At 41.8% G+C, this 23,973-nt stretch overlaps 2 protein-coding genes across 2 annotated transcripts in view; one reads left to right on the top strand and one right to left on the bottom strand.

Annotated features, from left to right (window-relative positions):
- polr3a (polymerase (RNA) III (DNA directed) polypeptide A) overlaps positions 1-14,254 on the top strand; it is a 21,875-nt gene extending 7,621 nt beyond the window's left edge. The window contains exons 17-31 of the mRNA XM_076760529.1: positions 558-669; positions 2,150-2,268; positions 2,748-2,885; positions 3,370-3,540; positions 5,177-5,290; positions 6,920-7,006; positions 7,102-7,184; positions 7,758-7,928; positions 8,368-8,461; positions 8,588-8,680; positions 10,137-10,301; positions 10,924-11,088; positions 11,968-12,099; positions 12,194-12,326; positions 12,405-14,254. Of these exons, the coding sequence (XP_076616644.1) occupies positions 558-669; positions 2,150-2,268; positions 2,748-2,885; positions 3,370-3,540; positions 5,177-5,290; positions 6,920-7,006; positions 7,102-7,184; positions 7,758-7,928; positions 8,368-8,461; positions 8,588-8,680; positions 10,137-10,301; positions 10,924-11,088; positions 11,968-12,099; positions 12,194-12,326; positions 12,405-12,553 (1,926 nt within the window). The 3' untranslated portion in view covers positions 12,554-14,254. The remainder of the gene's footprint in view (positions 1-557; positions 670-2,149; positions 2,269-2,747; positions 2,886-3,369; positions 3,541-5,176; positions 5,291-6,919; positions 7,007-7,101; positions 7,185-7,757; positions 7,929-8,367; positions 8,462-8,587; positions 8,681-10,136; positions 10,302-10,923; positions 11,089-11,967; positions 12,100-12,193; positions 12,327-12,404) is intronic.
- qrfprb (pyroglutamylated RFamide peptide receptor b) lies at positions 13,874-23,973 on the bottom strand. Its single transcript, XM_076760530.1, has 6 exons — positions 23,443-23,973; positions 21,684-21,842; positions 20,922-20,983; positions 18,956-19,191; positions 16,168-16,265; positions 13,874-15,488 (listed from the first exon to the last, which is right to left on the bottom strand). Exons 1-6 carry the CDS (start codon positions 23,807-23,809, stop codon positions 15,079-15,081), a joined length of 1,332 nt encoding a protein of 443 aa, XP_076616645.1. The 5' UTR covers positions 23,810-23,973; the 3' UTR covers positions 13,874-15,078.

Raw genomic sequence — 23,973 nt, 5'->3', positions numbered from 1 at the left:
TCGTTCAATCAGCCACGTGAGCACCAATCCACATTTAAGCCCTTTCATCTTATGGCTATATTTGCAGCTGACACCTTTGCACAGCACGTTCACACCAGGGGTGACTCATCAGTGGCGTGACAGGCTCTGACTCCCATTGAAAATTCAAAAGAGGCTCATTAGAGGGAGAAGTGGTAAATGAGCTTGAAATGAAATTAGTTATGGATTTGTTTGTGAGCTTCCTTTCAGCGACTGAGTAGAGCCGTGGCTGATGGTAGAAACAAGACAGTAGATCTTTCGTAGACATGACGCAGTTCGTCTACCAGAAAGCACAGACCAGTTGTCTTTTCCATCTGTGAAATGTCGTGCTCAGGACGTATCTTTATCACAGCGTTTTACTAACCAATCCTTATGTAGCGTGCGTATTAAAGTCAAATATTTGTATCTGCATTGGCAATAGCCAATTTGCCAATAAAGGTGTAAATTTGTACAGAAGAAACAGGTGCGAGGGTGTTTTAAAACGCTCGTTTGTGTACCAGCTGCCGAAGTTGTTTTATTTTCTATGTGTTTTTCGATAGGCTCTCATCCTGAGAGAGCTGTCCGTCATCAGAGACCGGGCTGGCAGTGCCTGCCTCAGGGAGCTTGACAAGAGCAACAGCCCTCTGATCATGGCTCTTTGTGGCTCCAAAGGTAATCTTCCTGGAGAGGGAACTTAACATCTAATGAATAGAGTTTGGAGTATAGGATGTTTTCATGAGTGCAGATGAAATGAGTGAAACTGTAGAACCACAGCAGGAGCTGCAAATGTTGTCATTTTAAGATTATCCTCTTAACTTGTAAAGGCTTTGTTACTCTGACAACAACCTCCAAACACAGGCGGGAGGTGGGTGACACTTAAGAAAATGCTCAGCCTCTTAATAATGTGAACACTGATTTCTATTGTAGATTTATTTTGGGAATGTGGTCAGAGAGACATTGGGTATACGACCTCTGTAATAGTCTTTTTTTTAATCCCCTTTCAGTGAGCATTAGGAGTTGGAGTGTTTTTCTGTACGTAAGAGTCTCTGAGATGAAGTGAAAGATGTTGCTCCGTATGCTGCAGAGGGACAATGACATTCTGAGGAGTTTTGCACAAAGGGACGCTTCTCTCTCAGATCCCATACAGCGTGGCCTTCGCTGTAGTCTACTTACATTCATGCGCAAGGAAGTGCGTTTATTTTCTAGGACTTTCAAATGCTTTGATCAAAAACAAGCAACTTATCAAGGGCTGTACAGAGGAAAAAACGGTGCGAGAAAGCGAACTAAAGCCTGACGCAGTGAGAAACATAAATGCAACACGATGTGATGGTTTGCTAATTGTATCCGACGTGTACGCACTTGAAAACAGAGAAAACATACTAATGTTTCACCTCATCAACTTCATTAATTTCTCTAAATACATGCTTATTCTGAATTTGATGCCAGCAACACCTCACAGGCGTCGCTAATCTGTTTGTAGACAGTGTCCCATTTTTTTTGGGTGGTGCGAGGACGGTTTGGAAGCGTCAACAGTTGCAGACGCTCATAATACTCAAGAAAGTAGAGGACAAAAATCTGAGAAAACTCGGGATATGCAAAGTCTAACAGAGATCGGTATCAGTGTGGCTGAGTAACAGCAGAATAATAAAAGTTGTTGGTATGCACCTCAATCATATACACCATAGCAACAGTACAAGTGCAAGTGCAAATCAACATATGACATTGGTAGTTGTTCCTAAGAATGGTGACAGTATGTTTCATAATCTGTACATAATGCCCTTATACATATTCATCCTTTTGTCTTGATCCTGTCTTATCTTTCACATCTGGCGGTCTCATCTCACAGCTTCAAATAAGGATTATTGCCGTTGCTGTTTGGTTATGTATTGCCATTAATTGTGGACCTGCTTTGTCTCTGAAATGTCAGAAAATTGTGCAAATTGCCACAAGCCTCAATTTCTTGGATGACCAACAGTCCAAATAGTGACTGCTCAGGTCTGTCGCTTCACAAGTGACTCAAACGATTCATCTATTCTGCACCTAACAGATCTGGCGTCTTCTGCTCGAACGGATGCTGAATTGTAGATATTTGCATGTGTTTTATTTCTTTGTCTCTCTCACCTTTTCATCTGTCTCCTCTGTGTACACACAGGATCCTTCATTAATATCTCTCAGATGATTGCCTGTGTGGGCCAGCAGGCCATAAGTGGCTCTCGAGTGCCTGACGGTTTTGAGAATCGCTCCCTGCCTCATTTTGAAAAGCATTCAAAAGTAAGATCCAATTTATGTACTTTAATTATTTTGCTCTAAATTCTCAAAGGGGCCGTACACATTGTAGTCTGAATGTGCCTTTTGAGATGTACAGCTGTTAGTTTTTTGAATTTGTGCTCTGTGGAACAGCCTTTACAACTGCAGGGTCATTGTCACCTATTTTTATTGGATTGATTGAACTGTCATGCGTGATTGTACCCATGTCTCTCATCCACGTGTGCATTGACATTGATTATTATCAACAGTTCCTCATTGTGTGACCCCGGCCTCAAAAACACAAAACACATCAATGAACTCTATTCCGTCTATGTCTCTGTTCATATCTCAGTTCTTCCAAGGCTTGTACTGTATATAGACGAATAACAAATTAATCAGTCAGTTAATAATATCGACATTGGACAACAACAATAACAGCTGCAGTCACGTTTCACATGCTTCTGGAATATTCAGCAGCCTGCTTAATGATGATTTTTCAACAGCTGCCTGCCGCTAAAGGCTTTGTGGCCGACAGCTTCTACTCCGGCCTGACTCCCACAGAGTTCTTCTTCCACACCATGGCTGGTCGGGAGGGTCTGGTGGACACTGCTGTAAAGACTGCAGAGACGGGGTACATGCAGGTAATGGCTGAGGATTTTTTCCTGGCGGGCCACTCCTGTTGCTGTGTTGCTTTCATGCAGCTGGATGAAAGTGTGTGTGTTTTGCCTTGATTGTTTGTCCATGAGACTGTGTGGGCGTTTATGCCAGCAGAAATTTAAAGTACTCTGCAGCACAAACTGGGCTGATTGCAGCTTTTTCTTCATCACTTATACCAAGCAGTCTAAAATCCAGCCCAAACTTTGTTTTGCCTGATATGATGCAAGGCATGAAATGGGACATGGGGCTGCTGCAGTCAGTCAATCTGTAATGAACCCAAAACATTCAACTTAAAACGCCATAAAACTCTGAAAAGCAGCAAATCTTCACAGAGTCGCGTCTCAGGTGGATGTTCAGATACAGTATGTGCCTGAACTGTGAGCATACTATCAGGTCAGTTCAGATAGAGGCTGCTTGTTTTTAATGCGCCCGTCGTGTTATTTTGTGGTCCTGCCTGTGTTTGGACAGAGGCGTCTGGTTAAGTCCCTGGAGGATTTATGCTCGCAGTACGACCTGACAGTGCGCAGCTCCACCGGTGACATCATCCAGTTTATTTACGGCGGGGACGGTCTGGACCCCGCTGCCATGGAGGGAAAGGATGAGCCGCTGGAGTTTAAGAGAGTCCTAGACAACATCCGGGTGAGTTAAATCTGCCGTTGACAGTTTACAGACCTGCTTCGCTTGGTTTTCTTTGTTTCTTTTTTGCTTTCTCTTCACACTTAGACTTATAACCCTTGCATTGCCCATCTTCTTAGTCCAAGTCCAGTTGGGTTCTGCTGAAATAATTGTCTTATGTTTTTGTTTTGCTTGCTCTCTTACATCCATATCGCCCCCTTTTATGCACAGCGAATGTTTTGGCATGCTGATGTCTGTTGTCTTTCAGTAAAAAAAAAACAAACAAATCTTCTTTGTGAACAAAAGGTCATGCATTTACATCCCATAGTCAGCTTGTTTAAAGGAAGAAGCCCTCTTGCCTTCATTTATGCAGGCTCACCAACCTAACCTGAATAAATGAAGCTTAAAAAAAATCAATCTCCTCAAACAAAGGATGGACGTGTTATGAGCCCTATACAATAATGTGGGCAGCTCCTCTGTCTCAGAGCATTGTGGCCTCTGGGAAGCCTTTTAAATCCACGTTACACTATTATTTGCTGGTGCTGTGGGAGAACACACACTGGAGTGAATGTTCTCCCACTGTGAGAAGCTTCCTGGCAGCCAGAGAGGCAGCTCATTAGCAGAGAAGCTTCTCATGTGAGAAAACACCGGAGCTGAATAGTTGGAAAAATCATTTTTTTACCAATACATCATGCAGCATTTGAGAGCTCAGATAATTAGATAAAACTGCAGGAAGTTCAGTGGATTTTCTCTGCAGGAAATTGGTCTAGCTGGCTAAGTGATTTGGTCAGTAGTTTAGAACTGATTTTCCTGTTAGCCATAGTAAAGGAGCTGACATTTCAAGGTTATTTTATTTCTTATTGAGAAGTCATGATGTTTTCTGCTGCTGTTCAAAGATATCGGCATTTTGTGAACAAGGCGGTAAAACAGCCTGGATGTTCAGTTATGACAGAAAAGACAGAAAACAGATGTTTTTTGTTTCTTTTAAAAGACAGCCTCCTCAGTTTTGTTTTTGAATTTGACAGCTGCAAGAGTTGGGCTGTTTTATAACCGTTATCAAGAATAGATTGACTGTAGACTCCAGGTGTTTCCAGATTTGGTTGTTATTACAGTCTGATGAGCAGTCTGCCATCAGTGTAAAATGCCACCTGTGTTTACCACAGCGAGTGAGGTAATTAATACCAGAAGCATGTTTGCAAGAGAGGATTGATCCCGGAGATGGTGAGCTCAGCAGGAAAGCCCTCTGCTGCATGTCAGTTTGTTATTGACAAGGCATTTTTATTTACATGGCACATTTCATATGTAATGGCGATTCAGGATGTTTTACAAATTGCACATAGGACAGAAAAGAATCACAGAGAAGATATCAGTCATAGTAAAACACAGTCAAATGTGCCTGTCCTTTGATTCTGTTGAGTCGTACAAGCAAATGTCATGATAATTGTTAACAAATGCGCCGGGCAGTAGCTGCAGATCAGAATGAATATAATGAGAGAAATATTTCTGTTTCAGTCATTAGGTCATTTTTTTGAGTCGCTTCAGATGCAGTGACAATCAGCCATCGTTTGCTGTTAACCCCTGAGCGGGGGAGCAGCCAGGAGCTGCTGACCTGTGAGTGAGTGCTGTGAGTGGCTCCCAGTAATCTCCTTTTGATTCCCAGGCGGTCTACACGTGTCCACATGAGCCTGCACTCAGCCAAAACAAGCTGGTCCTCACTGCAGATGCCATCATGAAGAGAGCTGACTTCCTCTGCTGCAGAGACAGCTTCTTGGAGGTAACCTAATCACAGTATGGCAGAGTTACCAAAGTTCTGGTTTATTTTTCTCATCATTCAACAAATGCATTTTGTCAAATTCCCCTTGTACATACATTGTGTTTAATGAAAGTACCTTGCAAGATAGATATCATAGATATTAACCTGCCAAAGTGAAGTGGTCCATGCTCAGATAAGATGTAGCTCATCAGTAGAAAAAACAAGATATTTAGCATTCTCTCAAGGCCTCTATCAAGGTTGAACAGTCTCTAAAATGTTTCTTTCAGTCCTGGAGTCGAATCAGTGGTTCTTTAGAAAATGCACAATGATCTAAAAGGACCTGTTGTATCTTACAGATTCAGATGCATTCCTGGCTCTGCACCAAAAAACAAATCAGGCTCTCTTTAAAAGACGCCGACAACTTTACACCAAATCTCAGGGAAAGTTTTTGAGAAGTCCCACTTAAAAAAAGACAACATGTCGCCTTCAGACCACTGAGCAGAACAAGGCCAGCTACTGCTTTAGGACTGGACTGAAACCACCTCCTGTCACGTTAAGGGTCTTGCTGCGTTTGTCTTGGTCAGCACCCCAGTGATTTTCTGTGTTCACACCTGCCCCATTGAATGGCACCAAAGGGGATAACGAACCAGAGTGCGATTTAACCAGATGAATACGCGCAGGTGTGAGAACGGCATACAACTTAAAGGAGAAGGATGATTCTGTCTTCAAGCTCTCGGTGGTGTTAAGCGTTTATGGTCCATAAACGTGCAGGAAACGCACCAGAAATTTCAAAAGGATTCACCATAAGGAAATGACCACCTGGATTTCAAAATAGATCTTTCTTTATTGAAAAAAAAAACAAAACAAAAACACAAGAAAACTTGCATTAAAATTTTGAAAGTTAAGTGTATCAAGTGCTGCGACTGTCAGCTAATGTTGTTCAAGGTTTTATATTTGTGTCTACTTGTTAGTTAATTTGAATAGCAAATATTTGTTGACCGATGGTGCAGTAACTGTCTGGCTAATGGTGCAAAGGGAAAATCAGTCCAACTCCCGCCACGCGCAGTGCTGCCGTATACCAAGTACATAAGAAAACCTGATTTATAGTGTGTCTTTATTGGCTTTTGGCAGTGTGCCGTAATGATGAATAACAAAGCAATCAATAGCGTGTAGTTAGAGTAGATAGAATTGTCATTGTATGTCACTTCCATGCAGTTACTTGAGTGGCGGCAGTAAAACATGTGAACCTTTCTCCCGTTTGTGAAGGAGTTAACTGACACAGGCTCAGAGAAGTACCTGGAGGTACAGTGACAGCATGCTGGACTGTGGGTGAACTGAATCGAGAATGGTGTGTCAGTGAGACTTGAAACAGATGAATAATTTATTCAGTAACCCTGTTGTTGCTCTTATAAAATAGTGTGTGTCACTGTGAGTGTCACTTCGATACATGCTTTGACATCTGACAGCTCTCTTTAAAGCACTGCGGGGTTTTTTTAAGAGGCTGCTCAGTGTGACTTACTGGGGCGCTGCGTCTTAACTGCAATAATAACTGCATGAGATGTGTAGCATGTGTTAAACAGCATACAGGTTTGTTCTCAAACATATCAGGAAGCCTTTTTGACCTCTGAAAGTCTCTTCCCTCAACTGTAGGAGATAAGGAAATTTATTAAGAGCATCTCAGAAAGGATCAAGAAGACCAGAGACAAGTACGGCATCAACGACAATGGCACCAGCGAGGTAGGCACCACACACCTTGGATTAAATGTGCATTTATCCTTCAGCCCAGCTGCGTCTCAAACTTAACTGCTCGTCTCTCTGCTTTGTATTTGCAGCCAAAAGTTCTCTATCAGCTAGACCGCATAACTCCTACCCAGCTGGAGAAGTTCTTGGAAACCTGCCGAGACAAGTACATGAGGTACAAGGCTCACGTCACTGTTCGATACCGAGCCAGTCGCTGCATGAATTGGGTGTGAATTGTCAGTTTTAGTTTTTTAGGAACGACAGAGATTGACGGACACAGCCTCCCCGATTCTGCAAGTTGTGAGAACAGGGTGTACAGAGTGTTCAGCCAACTGACATGCACCGTATTGCTGCAGCATCAACTTTAAAGACTGATTATCCCCTCTGGGACAGCAAACAACATTTATTATACTAATTAGCAAGACTTCCTCTGTTAATTGTGCCATTTTGCAAACCGTTTTCAGGATCGTAGGTGGCCGGGAGCAGCTACTGCATGTTGTCTGAAAGCACATTAAGAGCCAGAGTTATCTATGTTCATCCTGAGGGGGACGTGGATGTCTGTACCAAATTTCATGATGATGTTTTCATCAGTTTCACTCAAAAACACTACTGCCATTGCTGTCCCAGGAGCCATTAGCATGACTTAAAACTGTCTGCGAAACTGTATTGGCACTGAAAATGGTGCTTTTAAAATCATATTTTCTGCATCACCTCTGATCCCGTCTCTTGTCATGTGTTTACCGTCTAGAGCGCAGATGGAGCCGGGCTCAGCAGTAGGGGCTCTTTGTGCCCAGAGCATCGGAGAGCCTGGCACTCAGATGACCCTGAAAACCTTCCACTTTGCTGGCGTTGCGTCCATGAACATCACTCTGGGGGTTCCTCGCATCAAAGAGATAATCAATGCTTCCAAGAATATCAGGTATGACGCGTAATTACAGAGGTGTTTCTTTATGTTCCCTGTGTCGGACGAGCAGAGGAGCACAAGAAGCTTTTTCATCTTTTAAAGGTAGATACAGCCTTTGTCTCGTCGTTTCTGGGAAATCAATGGAAATTACTGATGCCAGATGGAGCACGAAGTCATTCGTGGCCACTGAATAGAAGCAAGTCTCATGTTTAACATTTGCCGCCAGACTTAATTGCTTTTTTTAGCGAGTTCTGCAGCTCCAGAGGGCCTAAGCCACTTTCAAAGAGGCGTAACGTTGATCAGTCGCCTGTCTCCGTGGCTTAGATACTGAATCATTGCTGTTAGCGAAATGTGCTCTGCTGGGCCTTAGAAATCTTCCCCACGTGCCACAGTAATGAATACATCCCTAATTTGTTTTGAATAATCTATTGAGAGCTCTTTACTCACCACTCAGCACCCCTATAATCACTGCTCATTTGGATGTGGAAGACGACGCTGACTTTGCCCGGCTGGTGAAGGGGAGGATTGAGAAAACTCTTCTGGGAGAGGTATTTCAGCCTATTTCACTCACATCTCGCATTTTTCTCTTTATTAATAAATCGGTGCCATTATAAAAAAGGAGTAGACTGAAGGAGGTGCTATGTGAGGCATTGATTTCTTGCTGTCCTCTACAGATTTCTGAATACATAGAGGAGGTTTTTCTTCCAGATGACTGTTTCATCCTGGTGAAGTTATCACTGGAGAGAATAAGGCTGCTGCGACTGGAGGTACCACTGCTTCTGATTTTTTTACTGATACAAAGGGCAAATATTTCAGATGTTTCCCGTCTTTCACACCTTTGATTAAAAATTAATTCTGGCTTGTTTCAACCTCGGCCTTGTTTTTGTAGTTTCTGCCATGATATCTATCAGTTGTGATCAAAAGGTATTCATCAAAGAAATTGTTAAGATCTGCCGACATGGAGACAACGCCACAACTGACTGTTAAAGACTTCTTTTCAGCAATTAACAATTAACTTGGTGAATACCATTATTTTTACCAAAAGCAACGATGGCCAAAACTATGAAAATTAGCCAAATTTGTAAATTAGAAGGTTATAATAAACCAAAATAATCCTTTAAAAAAACTTCTCTTTCACATTAAAAGCTGAATTCATAAGCGATAACACAACTTCTTGCTGAATTCAACTCACTCAGGGGCTTTGCTGCTTTGACCAGTCATTATTGAGTCAGTTGTCTGACTTCCTGACTCTTTTTTTTTAGTTTTGGTCACAGATAAACATTTTAATGGCTTTATCAAAAGAGTGAAAGAAGATGCAGACACACTGCCCCCCAACAGGAGTCGTGCTTGTTGTTTCCTGCTATATTTGCGCTCAGTCAGTTCACCTCTTTACAGGAACAGTTTGACTTTTTGGAAATGGGCTCATTGGCTTTGTTGACTGGGAAGAGAAGATACCAGTTTCATGCCTGTACAGTAAATATGAAGCCATTACCAGCAGCTGTTTAGCTTAGCATTTAGACTGGAAACAGGGGAAGTGGAGAAGGTCGACCTACCAACACCTCTGAAGCTCTTGTTTTATCCTTTAGAAAAAAAAAAAAGTGTGAAAATGATTGGTTTTTTGTGAGCTCCAGAGGTGTGTGAGGCAGGTTTTTTAACCTTTTTAACCTGTTTGCTCCTGTTCCCAGTCTTTTTATGCTAACCGGCTGCTTGTGCTAGCTTCATATTTACTGTGCAGGTGTGAAAATGGTATTGTTCCTCTCATCTAACCCTCAGTAAGACAGAAGATAAGCATATTTTCTAAAATGTCACACTATTCCTTGTAGCAGCTGATTTGACAATCTTGGAAATGAAGGGAACTTCACCTGAAGAAGCCCCTTTAATGAGAAGTGAAATGTTACAAGTCCAGTTGCACTTGATTGAACCCTCCTTGGATAATATTGTCCTTGAATTTCTCAGACAAAGGAAATTCAGTTAACAACTTACATTTGCCACCTATTCAGCAAAAATTGCATAACATCTGTGACTTTTATCCTTTATTTTTGAGTTAAAATAACCATGAAGCCATGAAGTCTTTGTTCGTCTACATAATGCAACACGTGAAGGCTCCATTGCTTTACGAACAGCTGAGTTCTCTCTCAGCTTACTGTCTTATAGTGTTGAAGTGCTCCATATAGATGACTGCTTTTGCATGTTTACAATTTGCCTTTGATTTCTTTTTTTCAGGTAAACGCAGAAACGGTGCGTTACTCCATCTGCATGTCTAAACTGCGAGTGAAACCGGGAGACATCGCTGTGCACGGCGAGGCGGTGGTGTGCGTGTCTCCACGAGAGAACAGCAAAAGCTCCATGTACTACGTGCTGCAGTCATTGAAAGAGGAGCTTCCTAAGGTGAGAACCGGCCGTGTGTCCCGTGCAGCCTGGCTTTGTTTGACACGTATCAAACACTATGACATATGCATGTTTCCTCTGGGAACACGCAATCAGAGCATGTGAGCGGAATGGAGCGGCGAGAATTCCCACTCCTCGCTCACATAGGTTGCCGTCCCCCTCTCTCCTTGCTCAAAGTCGCAACACGCCGCCCCACCCATAACCGCTCAGCGCTCCAGCAAGACTGCATCCTGCTCCGCTCCACGCTCCGCTCTAACCCTAACCCTTGAAAAAAAACACAAATGTTAACACTTTTAAAATTAAGAAAAGAATTAGCTGGTTAAATACACTTTTGCTAGTTATTAACCTTTCTGAAACAATTTTTCATTCACCGTTTTCTGAAGTGAACACCGATGCATTCTGGGGTATGTTTGGGCATGCATCGGGTCCGTGATGTGAGCAGTAACGGAGCGAAACTGGAGCGGGATAACGCCCCGCTCCACCCGAATCATCCTAGAAAAAAAAGTCCCGCTCTGCGCTCCTTTCAAAATTCGTCCGCTCCGCTCCGCTCACATGCTCTGCACGCAATGAGCATTTCTCCTTTTTTTAACTGTTACTATTGTTCTGATTTCTGACTTGAAAGGTGGTGGTTCAAGGTATACCCGAGGTGGCCCGAGCTGTCATCCACATTGACGAGCAGAGCGGCAAAAACAAGTACAAACTCCTGGTGGAGGGGGACAACCTGAGAGCTGTCATGGCAACACACGGCGTGAATGGAAGCAGGACCACGTCAAACAACACGTATGAGGTACCAGTCCAGGGAGATCTAGATCCAGTGGTGCTGTAGCTTGGATTAGATGCGTCCTTGTTTTGATGCCACTTCTGCCCTACGTCTGTCACATGACTTCACATGAGTCTGAACTGATACCCATGTGTTGAACAGACTGACCTGCATGGATTTCCTTTACACATAAACCAATAAATAAAAACACACTATTTGTGGCTTAAACAACAGTTCAAGCAAGTTCATCGTTTCACCTGATGTTGAACTAAAACCTGCACCAGGTGATGTGAGACTTAAAGGCTCCGTGTCTGGTGTCTGCTTTTAGATGGACATGCTCGGGCTGCCACAGTGATGGCCTTTCGGCTGACAGTTAATCGTCCTTAACATAATTGAGAACCTGTTCTACAACAGTGAGGTCTCGACAGCCAAGCTCCTTTTTTCCACGTTGTTTCCTGACATTTGAACCGTGTGCTCAGGGTGAACAGTTTATTCGCCTCGACCAGCTGATGGAAACACGCTTCAGTTACTTTTCATTTGCTGCAGCATTTCTAACATCAGCCAGATTTCCATCCACGTTGGATGAAAATTTTGACTGAATTTACAGAAAATTGTCAAAAGAAAATGCAAAGTAATGTGCATTTCCATCCACGAGCATCATGCGAATATTGCGATTAAACGCTTGGTTGCTCTAATTCTGCACCCTCAGCAGTAGAAACCAGTCGATTTCATCTCCAGAGCTGCAAAGTGAGACTTGCATTTTGAAGCACATCCACTGTTAAAAACAATGGATGGAAGCTGATGGCTGATTAAAAGTTGAACCTTTACAGTAGAATATAGAATTACTGTAATTGAACTGATTGATTTATTTTGTAAAATGCATCGACTTCCTGTGTATTCTTCTAGGTTGAGAAGACTCTGGGTATTGAGGCAGCTCGATCCACCATCATCAATGAGATTCAGTACACCATGGTGAACCACGGAATGAGCATTGACCGGCGTCACGTCATGCTTCTGGCAGACCTAATGTCCTATAAGGTGCGACCAGTAAACATCTCGATGAGTGTCTTCATCTCGTTTGTGCACTGAGAAGTCATTTCACCTGTGTGCATGCTGTCTTCTGCCCATCAAGGCGGAGATACTGGGAATCACCAGGTTTGGTTTAGCCAAAATGAAGGAGAGCGTCCTCATGCTGGCTTCCTTCGAGAAAACGGCCGATCATCTCTTCGACGCCGCCTACTTCGGACAAAAGGACTCTGTCTGTGGTAAGCTTCCCCTCTGGTATGAATCACTTTACTCTTTGACTTCATTGGGTCTTAACATATCCTGTGTTGCTGTTTCAGGTGTGTCTGAGTGCATCATTATGGGGATTCCTATGAATATTGGAACAGGACTGTTCAAACTTCTACACAAGGCTGACAAGGACCCCTCTCCTGTCAAAAGGCCTCTCCTCTTTGACAACGCAGACTTCCATATATCTCTGGTCACATAGCATTTCCGCCTGCTGTCAACAGACATGCCAAGATTATCTTCAGCAAATACAGAAGTGCCTGCCGGGGCGTCAGATAATTTCTTTTTGAGGGATGTGACAGAAAGCAGGATTGCGTCGTCTTTTTCTCTGCAGACTGGGTGAACGTTGCATTTCAGATTCAGTTGATGGAAGTGCTTATTGCTTCAGTTTAAATCTGATGAACTGTGAGGGGAATACAGAAGACTTCACACATGTTCTTTACTGCTTTTCAGGCTTCACTCAAGGTTTCACTTGATTATAAAACAGTGCGTTTCCTCTTTCATTAAGATGTTACATTATGTTCCCTTGGTGTATTGTATATCATGCTCCACATAAACACATGCAGCAGACTTGAGAAATATTTCCCCTTAATAATGAAGCGGAGTTGGTGCCTTTTTGTTTGGCATTTAGTTTTGCATTACAGCATGAATTGTTTATTGGCGTTGCAGCTTCAGTTTGCCAAGAAAGCCTTTTCATTCACAGTGAAAAGCCCAGTCGAGGTTCGTCTTTGTTTTCATGCAGGGTTCAGATCAGCAGCGGTTTGTTGAGGTTGAAATTTTCCATCCTGTATGAAGCCTTTTCATATAATAGTGTAATAATGTATATAATGTAATAAAATAAATGACCAAGAAAATCAGGGCCAAATCTTTTTCTTTTGCAAATGCGTTGAGTTGAAGGCAGATGACCCTCTGACTTTTCTTCTAGTGCCACCATGAGATTGATAGTTACGATTTTTAGTGAAATGTCTCAGCACTTACTGTATGGTAACTATTCATCTAATCATCAACATTTCAGTTAGTGCATTACTTTGGTTTAGCAGCAAATACCTGAAAAAATACTGACATTTGCATCAGCCTCAGCTGTACTTAATGCTACGTGCCAAATGTTAGCATGCTAGCACTGAATTCAAATGGAACCGTTTCACCGCCAACCATGATTTCATTTTTCTCAAGCTGTGAGAAGCTGCTCCATTTCCTTCGTGTCCAGTGTGGGTACTCTCTTACTGTGTGAACATACTAAAAGTCAGAATTGTAGTATGGAATTGGGATGTGACTTTAGTCTCAGTTTATAAATCTATTTGCATATGCCCTTTGGTGGAAAACATTGGTTCAAAATCTTGAGGTCATCTTTGAGTTCATTATACATTGTCTCTTTTGGTTATTAGAGATTAAATTAATTTAAGCAATTTAATTAGGTATTTCTGAGATATTGAGGGGACAGTGTTGCAGTTTTTAATAACCTTCAGGGGCTTTGTTTTATTAAAAAGGGAATATAAGGTAAAGTTGCCCTTCCAATAATTTTCACATTTCCATTTTAATTTAACCAATGTGAGCTGAAAACAAAGAAACAAACTGTAATAGGCCATTTTATTCAATGTAAAAATAATATAGAGATTAGATCTTACTGGCATTCTGATTTGCATTTCAAAGAACACAAAGAAACACATTTCAAATGATATTTGATGTTCAAGTCAACATTTTTAAAATCAACAATCTGCAAAGAACCGTGAATAAAAGCCAAGCTGTTGTTACCAAACGAATCCTCACAGAACATGTAATTAACTTTAAATTTACACCAAAATAACATTCACTTGAGTCATGTTCACACACCAACATTACAAAAACATTCCACAACACCATTAAGCAAACACATTAATACTGAAACTGATTTTGTCTCCTTGTGTGTATGTGAGTGTTTTGGATGTCATCAGATTTGATCTTAAAAAAAAAAAAAGTCTAAATCCATTAAGATTTATTCATTTATGATTGTGATTAAGGAGCACAGCTGTTTATTTCAAACATTAAGGCATGAGGTCCTCTAGTTCAGCCTGTCGCAAACTGTTTGCAGTGTGAGCCCGACTGTTCAGTTGAGCAGTTAAAAAGTCCAAATAAATCACGTGAAATAATACAATTGTTCAAAAATAAAAAGCAGTACTTGCTCTTCTGACAATAAGATGTGTTGCATCATCATATCTGAGTTTTACGCAGTTATTTCAAGCAATAAAAATGTCTGAGGCTTAACAGAGAGCTTGTGTCGCATTATTTAAGTAAAAGTTTGCGACTGAATTCACCTGAAAGGAGTCGAATGACGCTGAACAGCTGACTTGCAGTAACAGTGTCGTTCTTTGTCATCCTCTGTGGCTAAACGCTCGGTCGTCTGTGTTGTCTTTTCTAAACAGATGCCACTGTACCATAACACCACAGTTTGTGCTCATTGAGAGAGGCTGAATGTCCTGCAGATTTCAGAGAAATGATTTTTTTCTTTCATCCTCTGCTGTTTCATTGTCTGACGGGATCGCTCCCAGGGCACACCTTGGGAAAATAGGAAACCTGGCTGTTTGCGCAATTGGTCCGTTTCCTTCCCGTTGCTGTCATGACCAGAATGAATAAGCACTTGTGCTTCTGACACTGCAGAGCTGTTTTTGTTTCAGAGCCGCAACTGTGACATGTGCATCTGACGCACCTGCAGCTTGTGGTGTCAACAAACAGGTGGGTGGAGTTCAACAGCTAAACACCTGAAGTTTTGACTTGAGATGAGCTGTTCGCAGGAAGTTCTGTCTGGATGGTGGAGATTTTTTCGCCAATTATTTCCAGCGAGCTCTCTCCGTGCGAGGAACTGGCATGGCCCCTCTCTGCTGAGTGCTGCTTCGAACTGTTGCCTTCATCTGACTCAAAGAAGGCTTCTCTACTCTGGGGTTTGATGAACTGCACGGTCAGTTTGGGGGCCTCCACAGCGACACCCTGCTGGTTTGGTTTTCGGATGCAGTGGGAGAGGGTGGAGACGCAGCTCTTCTTGAAGTTCTCATTCATGAAGGCGTAGACGATGGGATTGTTGAAGCTGTTGAAGAAGCCGATGGCCTGAACGATAGCCACGATCATGTTAAGTGTGACTCCATCATACTTCTTCTCCAGGTCATCTGGAACAAAAGACAGAGATCATAACGCAAAAGGCGGAACTACACACAGACTTGGTACAGAGAATCGCAATATGCACTTAAATGCAAAGTTTGCCATGTTTTATGTGGATGTCCAATCAGTGTTGAAGGTAAATGTATTCAATTAAAGCAATAAATTCGAGCATGCAAGAGGACATGGCCAGAGGGAGCCAAGCACGCCAATTTCTTTGTTGTTGGCTGCAAGTAACGACACAAAAGTCTTCATCTACTTCTCCCATCAGAGGATGTCGAGAACCAATGGATTAACCTTATTTTTGATAGGAATGAGACAGAAATGTACCCATAATCAATGGAATGTGTGCATTTTACTACAGACTGCTTTATCAACAAGGGACAGAAACGGTTCAAGCTGAAGGATGGATCGACAGGATGCCCGTGAGCCGACTTCAGACTTTTAAGTTTTGCCCTGTTTTATGCTGTTGCACCATTTATTCTGTAGCTTAGCCTGTTCAACTTGGCGTTAGCATGTTGCGCGACTAATGTGGCTAGCTATTATCCTCCCACTGACTGGGGCAATGTTGGACTGATGTAATATTGAGTTATTCCTACAATAGACTACATCTGCCAGCAGCACTGATTGGACATCCACATAAAACGTGGCATAATTTCATAAATTCATACAGACACCAGAAGTACTTACAGTACTCAAACAGCATGTGGACTGTGTGGAAAGGTGCCCAGCAAATGGTAAACAGCAGAACTATGGTGATCATCATTTTAACAGCTCTTTTCTTTTTCCTGTAGATGAGAAAACCTAATGCCAGAGGTGACAGATCACAGCAGACATGCTACCTTACAAATAACACTATGAAGGTACTCGTCCATTAAAGGATTAGTTATTGTTGAGTTTTTCATATCTGAATCTAACTCTGTTCATTGTTTCCAACAAAGAAAACAAAATGTATTACAGTTTTTCTCAGTCACCTTGGTGCATTTCTCATTTGCAAAATCCTTAGTTTATCTCTTAAAAGTTATGCCAGTGCATTCAGAATGACATGTCCTTGTGTTTCCAAACAAGAAAGAATATAACAGTGCACAGTTTGAGCATTTTCTGATGCAAACTATGTCGAAGGTTTTCATAACAATGATGCACAAGGCTGCATCTTTTCTGTATGGCATATATGATTGATTGCAATAGATCAGACAGGATTTCCATCTACATCTTTACTGTTCGTACTGTAATTTGTTGACAGACCACGTCATTGCAGTACAGAAATGAAAAAGGCAAGACTGTTCTACAGCTGCATTGCACAAATGGAAAAAAAAAACAAAAAAACATTAGAAACGGAAACGAAGGACAGAGCAGTCTTTCTACACCTCGTGACGTCCCTGTCTGTTGGACCACTGATTCCCATCCATGTCCGAATGGATATCTTCCCTTGCAAGGGGAATGAATCTTTTGAAAGGTCTTATCCAGCCTCTGCAGGCGTCTGTTGTGATGTTCTTACAAGCTGCATCCACTATTTCAGATTGATCACTGGCGGATCTAATGCTTCACACGTCCCCTGTCATTAGTGGCAGTCAAGATTCATTTGAGAGCTTTTCATCAATGTATAGAAGATATGCTTGACAGATTATGACAAATGGTACAACCATTTTGCATGTATTGATTTATGCTGTGGGAGGGGAACCTCTTGGCTAATTATAGCCCATGAGGCAATTGAACACAAAAAAGGAATTACATTTTTGTATTTACCAACATAAAATAGTAAGTTAACATGTTCCTCCAAGTGGTCCCAAGTAGATGTGAAGTGTCACGCTTTCTAGGAGAAATTGATGAACAATATTTTTTTTTTTTGCTGAAGTAAAAAGCAAACTAGTGTGTCTAAGTTTTGAGGATGAGCTTGAAGTGATGAAAAAAGCTTCAAACTTGAGCATCAGTAGAATGTGAAACATGCTCAACTGGATGGGCTACAAGGACAAAGGCTCTTGGATAAAGTTAACACTCTTCAGCAGAGTTTGGATGCCCAATAAGCAGCTTTCAGAAGACCACATGCTGTTCCCAAGTGTCACTTTGTTTGGAATAATTCATAGAGATTAAAGTAAAACCTGACAAAAGGTAAAAACTGACTCTTGCAAAGAGTCAAGAAAAGTTCTGCTTAAGATTGCCCGATTCAAATCTGGAAAACCAGTTGCGAGTAGCATCATCATCATCACTACCATCTGACATCAGACAGCTCGCCCAAGAGAAGCAGTTCCAGTCATTGCATTAGAGATAAATGTGATATAGACATAATTTAGCATGGCCAGGGGCACCGCCAAGGTCGGGCCAAGGCCACCCGGATGCAATTGCTAAGGCTGCCACTGAGTATGGCTCTTGAAGGATGTTATAAAAATTGAAATGGCCTTCAACGGGAAAAAGGTTCATTGGCACAAATGTGCTAAGTATCTGCAATTTGTTGAAGTGAAACGAGACATTGCTTTTTTGATGTGCACATGTGACTGGATGTGGGGGTTGAATGGGTAGTTCTGAGGACTTCAATTCTGATCTAAGAAATGAACCAAAGTGACTTGAGAAAAAAAAAAAAAAAGCAAAAAACACCTTCAATTTCAATACATTCTGAGTGCTGTAAACAGTGTTTCGCCTCCTTGTTCCACTTCCTAGAGCACATCTCAACCAAGCACACAGTAATCATGTTACTGTGGCAATCGAGATCTGAGCTCAGAGCTGTAAAGAAATTCAATGTTAAGAATCTCTTCATGCAAAGCTCTTTATAAGGCTTTTATTGTGGAGCAGCTACTGCTTAATGTTGGCTTAAAGATCCTCAATAGAAATGTTTGAAGATGTATAAAAAAAAAAATACTGTTAATAATAATAATTATTGTCACTGCAGATTGTGGAGATTAAACCCACTCCTTGAGAGAAGGAGTGGGTGTAATTTGCATACTGGGCTTCACAAATTTTGGGACGCCACAAAATCATGTTGGCTGTATGATTAAGACTTGGGTGGATGGATGGATGCACAAAGTGTCTATGTTTGGCTGTAGCCATAAAGATTAAGATTATTCCCTTCCCTTAGCACAACCATGATTCATTTGGCTTCATGACAAGCTTCCCTTAACTTGACAAGTTTAAGGGGCCAACATTAACTGTTCACAGGCAACACAATGACAATGGTGCTCTACATCAACATCAAACATCAACACTGTACACTGGTCATTCACCTTGACCTTTCTGCTACTTCTTTCTTGACTACCTAATGTTAACACATAGGCAATAGCTGATAGTTTAAGCTATAAAGTTGCCTAAAGAAACAAGTCCACTTAGGTTCATAGGAACATAGGTTCTCTATACCATCCAACAGCAGAAGTCACTAGCTCAACTAAAAGGATGTGATCCCTCACTGGCTTCCCACCCTCAACCACCGCAGAATTGTATGTGGTGATGGTGCACAAACTTTGGGAGACACTGGTGCTGTCTAACCTACCTTGAGATCTTACTGATCTCCCTGTGGTTCATGGTGTTGAGGACTGAGGAGTCGCCCACCCTCTTGCGGATCCACAACTCAATGCCAATGCGCGTGTAGAGGAACAGCATGGCAGCCAAAGGGAGGAGGAAGAGAGCCACCATGATGAAGGTGGTGTACACCTGCCTGTGAGTCAACGAACGCCAACTCTCCTGACAGCACACGTGGTAGTGATCATACAAGAAGTCGTACTTGACCTTCGAGAGGGAGGGAGAAAATTAGTTCTGGAGGCGCAATCAAGACTGAGAAAGTAGCTTTAACTGACAGGGTGGTATTTATGTGAGACATGTTTGACACAAAGCTACTGCGGAATAAATCATGACAAACTCTGGATTGCTCTTTTCACATTTTTCTCACAGTGCATAACATCTGCACTGCTCACTGCTCAGTCGCTCACATGCGAGGATGGAGCGAGGTTCACCACTTTGTGAACATTGTATAAAAGGATTTTGCTACATTGACTCAGGAACACTTTGCAAAATTGCTGTCGGTAAAACACAGTTCATTTGCAAATGATTGCATTCTGATTTTTTACCTTTGACACAGAATCCCAACTTTTATGGAATCAGGGTTGTATCTTTGTTTGGACTTTAAACATATGTGGTACACTTGAGAGCTGAAAATACTCTTCAAATAACAGAGTTTTGCATGTACTTTCTGGTATCACTTTGAAATACTCATATAATAACTTGTGATTTTTTTCCACTGTATTTACACCTTGTGGCAAGTCTAATAATATCTTTGTATTCAGTTATTATTGTAAATAATGTTGTTTTGTAGCTACTCAACAGTGAGTTTGATATTTTTCGCTTTTCTATGATATCGATATAATATTATAGTGACTGACAGTCCAGAGTTGCTCCTGATAATGAGATTTGTCTGCCAGTCACAGGTGCTGTTGTAGCCGCCAAGGCTTAACGGAGCCGGGAGAATATTCATAAAACACCCACATCAGGCTCACCGAGAAACAAGAGGTCATGCAAGGTAATAATCCACACAGTAATCTGCCAATCTGCCAGAAACAACATCAACATCGCTTCAATACCAAGCAGAGCACACTCCACTGGTCTGAAATCAATATCCAAGATGTTACTCTGCAAATCCAGCAACACAAATTACCATTCTCACTGTCAACAGTTTCACAAGTATGAATAAAATTAGCAATGCTCCTGACAAATCCCTTTAATTCAAATCAGTGGCACCAATTTGCAGCAATGCATTCACCACCATTTATCCTCTGCTGCTCTCGCCAACACAGAGGAACAAACTCAATTGCACTTCACTTAACTACAGGACATCTACATCAAATGCATTCTGCAGCTCATATAGCTGACTCATTCATGTGAAACTAAAGTCACTATAACTAAAGCATTTTTTTTGGAAATCACTGAAAAACTGATTTGAAAGAGTGATTTACCAAGTCCACCAAAACAGCAATGCAAAACGAAGGGTCCCTTCAAGACAGACAACATCTGCCACCAGAAGAGACAGGCAGAGTGAGTGGCAGGAAAGTGACGGTGATTGCAAGCAGAGCAGAAGAAAAGCTTCACATTAAGTTGTCAATCTGGCACTAAGTGTACAGTACAGGTTGTAGTGTAGCAGTGTAGTGCTGCAGCTTGTCAAGACCAACACAAGTCTTGCCTCTTGTTCCCCAGCTGCTGGAAAAGTGAATGGGGTTCGGCCGGAGCTCTGGTAACTACTCTGCCTACATTTAACAGTCCTGTCTGCAGCGGAAACACATCAAAGAGTTAGCTTAAAATAAAGTTAGTCACGGTCATCAGTCTTGATTCAATGCTCTTCTGTCCTGAATTTTTTTTTTTTTTTTTTTGTGTGTATTCAGCTGTATAATAAGAGTGATTTTGCTTTGCAGTCACACATGAAATAAGTTAATAAAACGTAATGGGTTGCTTTGAGGGATGCCACTTACCTCCAGTTGTTGCACAAACAACATTGGTGAACCCACTATCACTGAGGCGATCCATACCAGCCCTGCAGGAAGCAGACATTTGCAGCATTTACATTTCACATTTACAGGCAGAAACAACTGAATTCACCTTTCACATCACTCACATGCTGCAAGTCATGTTTGTTTTTAACTCCGGAAGCGGGAGAGGGCAATACCTCCTTTGTCAACTAAAATATCAACGCTCTGTCACCTTGTCACTCACTAAATATACACATAAATGAAGGGTGTTTTACATCATCACTTCAGACGAGGAAACTGATCGGGCTTGTTCTCAGTTTTAACTAGATCCTGACAGATATCTGAGTTTTAAGACTAGTATTGATATTTTAGATTTAAAAAGAATCCAACAACCCCCAAATTTCATCACTAAAGAGTTATGACAAATATATGCACTTTTTTTTTTTTTTTTTTTTAAAGTTGAACAGTAAATAATTTTGACATGCAAATGTGACAATAAACCTAAATTCCACTAAAACAGAGTGAAACCTATATAAAAGGCATCATATATAATACTTATGTACTGCCATTCCTTTGCAAACCTGCCAAAATACATGTTTACATATATAGCAGCCAACAATACTGGTCAGTACTGCCTTTAACTGGATCTCTGGGGTAGCCATCATGCATGTGTGCAGCGTTTAACTCACACAACAAATGTTTCCTCCAACACACAGACACATTCACTCCTCAAAGCATAATAAGCCACTCTTGCAGGCAGAATACCTAGCATCTTGTATGCTCTTTTGGGTGAGTACTGCCTCCTCATTTTCAGTGGGAAGACAATACCCTGGTATCTCTCAATGGCAATGCAGGTCATCGTGAGGATGCCCGTCACTATGGCTGTAGTCTGCACAAAGGGAACGGTTTTGCAAACCAGAACTCCTGCAGGAAAAAATAGAGGGATGAAACAATGAGGTGCTGAGACAGAGAGAAACGTGCATTTCGACTGAAGTTGACATCACTTCTTTTGTTTGGCCGTGGAATGGAAACAAAGTTGAGCTCCTATCCTTTTCATCTGAATGTGAGGTTTCACTGAAATGACGAAAGTTCACCTCTGGTAACACTAGAACACAGGCTGTGTGCATACATTTCACAGCTAATGATGCACAGAGCTGGAACCCAGGTGACCCACATGTTAAGTCTACCCTGATCCACCCTGAACTAATTGTGACCACATTTTAATAGGCGCACATGCTTTGAGCTGGCTTTCTATTGCTATGATACACTAAATGTCAGCTGCTGTCACATTTCTACAAAGTGTCCTCATTGGTATCAGACATGGTGTTTTATAATCTCATGGCTGTGCATTACATCTGTAATGCTAATAATGCTCAGTTTCTGTTCACACTGGCTCAATGAGATGGTGACTCAGCTCTCTGGTGCTTCTTAATTAACAGGAAAGCCTTCAAATGCAATGCAATACAATAACAGTAACACAAATCAGCCTCAAAGAGTTGAATCAAAATCTTTGTCCTGTGGGTTTTTCTCTTTTTTTTTTTTGCAGGAGTATTGCATGGCATTGCAGTAGGCTATAAGTGCACGAGTGTTCATTACGTGGTGTCCACCCTCTGCAGAGTTTCCACATCACAAACTGCCTGACAGTGCTTCTTCGGCAATTTGCTCCAAAGTTTCTGATGGCTAAGCAAAAGCTAGAGAGTGGGTCTTGCTAAAGAAAGACAGAAAAAAAAGTATTATTGCAAAGCTAAAGAGTTCCATTGTGGCACTCATCAATGCATTTATTGATCCGTGTTGAAATATTTTCTGTTTTCTTTGGGTAGATTTTCCACATCTGTCCTGAAGCAGCAGTTTAGACTGTACACCTTGTTCCCTCCTGTTGTGGGTCGCTTCAGATCTGTGACTAAAAATAATAATAATAAAAAAAAAAAACAACCCTGCAGATTCTTTACACTGAGCCCTCCATCTGTCACTTAGAGGAATGCCAGCTCCTGTCGCAGCTGTATGGATTCTACTTGAGGGGATGTTTTCTTCATCTGCTGGCTGACATCAACTAACTTTTATTTATTTTTACACCTCTGTTAAAAATAGCGGGTCCGCTGCTGTGTTTGGTTTCATTTATTATTCAGTCACTTCGCAGTTGCATAATTACTGTTCTCCACAGCTTATTAAGAGTAAATGACCGATTTTATTGCCTGCATCATTATTATTCAGCTTGTAGATCCTTACTCGCTCAGCTAAACTGATGGATTTTGCAATTAAAGCATTTGCAAGACTGTGCATGTGGAATATAGACATGCACCTAAAGCTTATTTGCTGCATTACACAATCTCGCAAGTGCTTTAATTGCAAATGCATCTGAAGTCGTTCCAAGTGCAGGTAAGATGTGTATGAACCACAGCAGCAGTTGCCTTCATTTTCACGATTCAAACATAATTCTGTCTGGATAATGATTCTTATTCGTGACATTACCTTAAAAAGTCAGAAACAAAGTATGCACTGTAAAGTTAAGAGGTTTAAAACTCACCCCCGAACCATTCAGAGGAGATGTTCTGCAGCAAAGTAAACGGTATGCAGAAGAAAGTGATGAGCAGGTCGCTGACCGCCAGAGAGCAAATAAAGATATCTGTCGCCGTCTGTATCGCCCGTTTCTTCACAACTATGTAGATGACCAAACTATTCCCGGCCAGAGCCATGACGAAAATAACCATATACATGATCACGAAGGTGGTCTTGGCGCTGTACGGCAGCTCGGGGATGTAGACGAGCGGCTGGATGTTGTAAGTGTTGATAAACTCCTGGCGGCTCAGGTTGTAGTACTGGAGCATCTCCTGCAGCACTTCAGGAGTTATCTTGGTGGTCCCCTGGCCCGAATCTGTCGAGGCTGCTGCCATCCCGATAAGCGTCTTCAAGCCTGGGGGGAACTTGCTTGCAGAAAAAAACAGAGTATGTTCAGAGCTGAAAGCTTCTCTTCACCTCACAGGTGCGTCTGGATGTTGCGCTGCTTCCTTCATCCAGAACATGCTGCTGTCGGTGATGCAGCTGTTGCTCTGTGCGT

Source organism: Chaetodon auriga, chromosome 20 (assembly GCF_051107435.1).
Source record: "Chaetodon auriga isolate fChaAug3 chromosome 20, fChaAug3.hap1, whole genome shotgun sequence".
In the NCBI taxonomy this organism is placed as follows: Eukaryota; Metazoa; Chordata; class Actinopteri; order Chaetodontiformes; family Chaetodontidae; genus Chaetodon; species Chaetodon auriga.
Note: the sequence above shows the minus strand (reverse complement) of the source record. Positions and strands in the feature narration are given on the sequence as shown.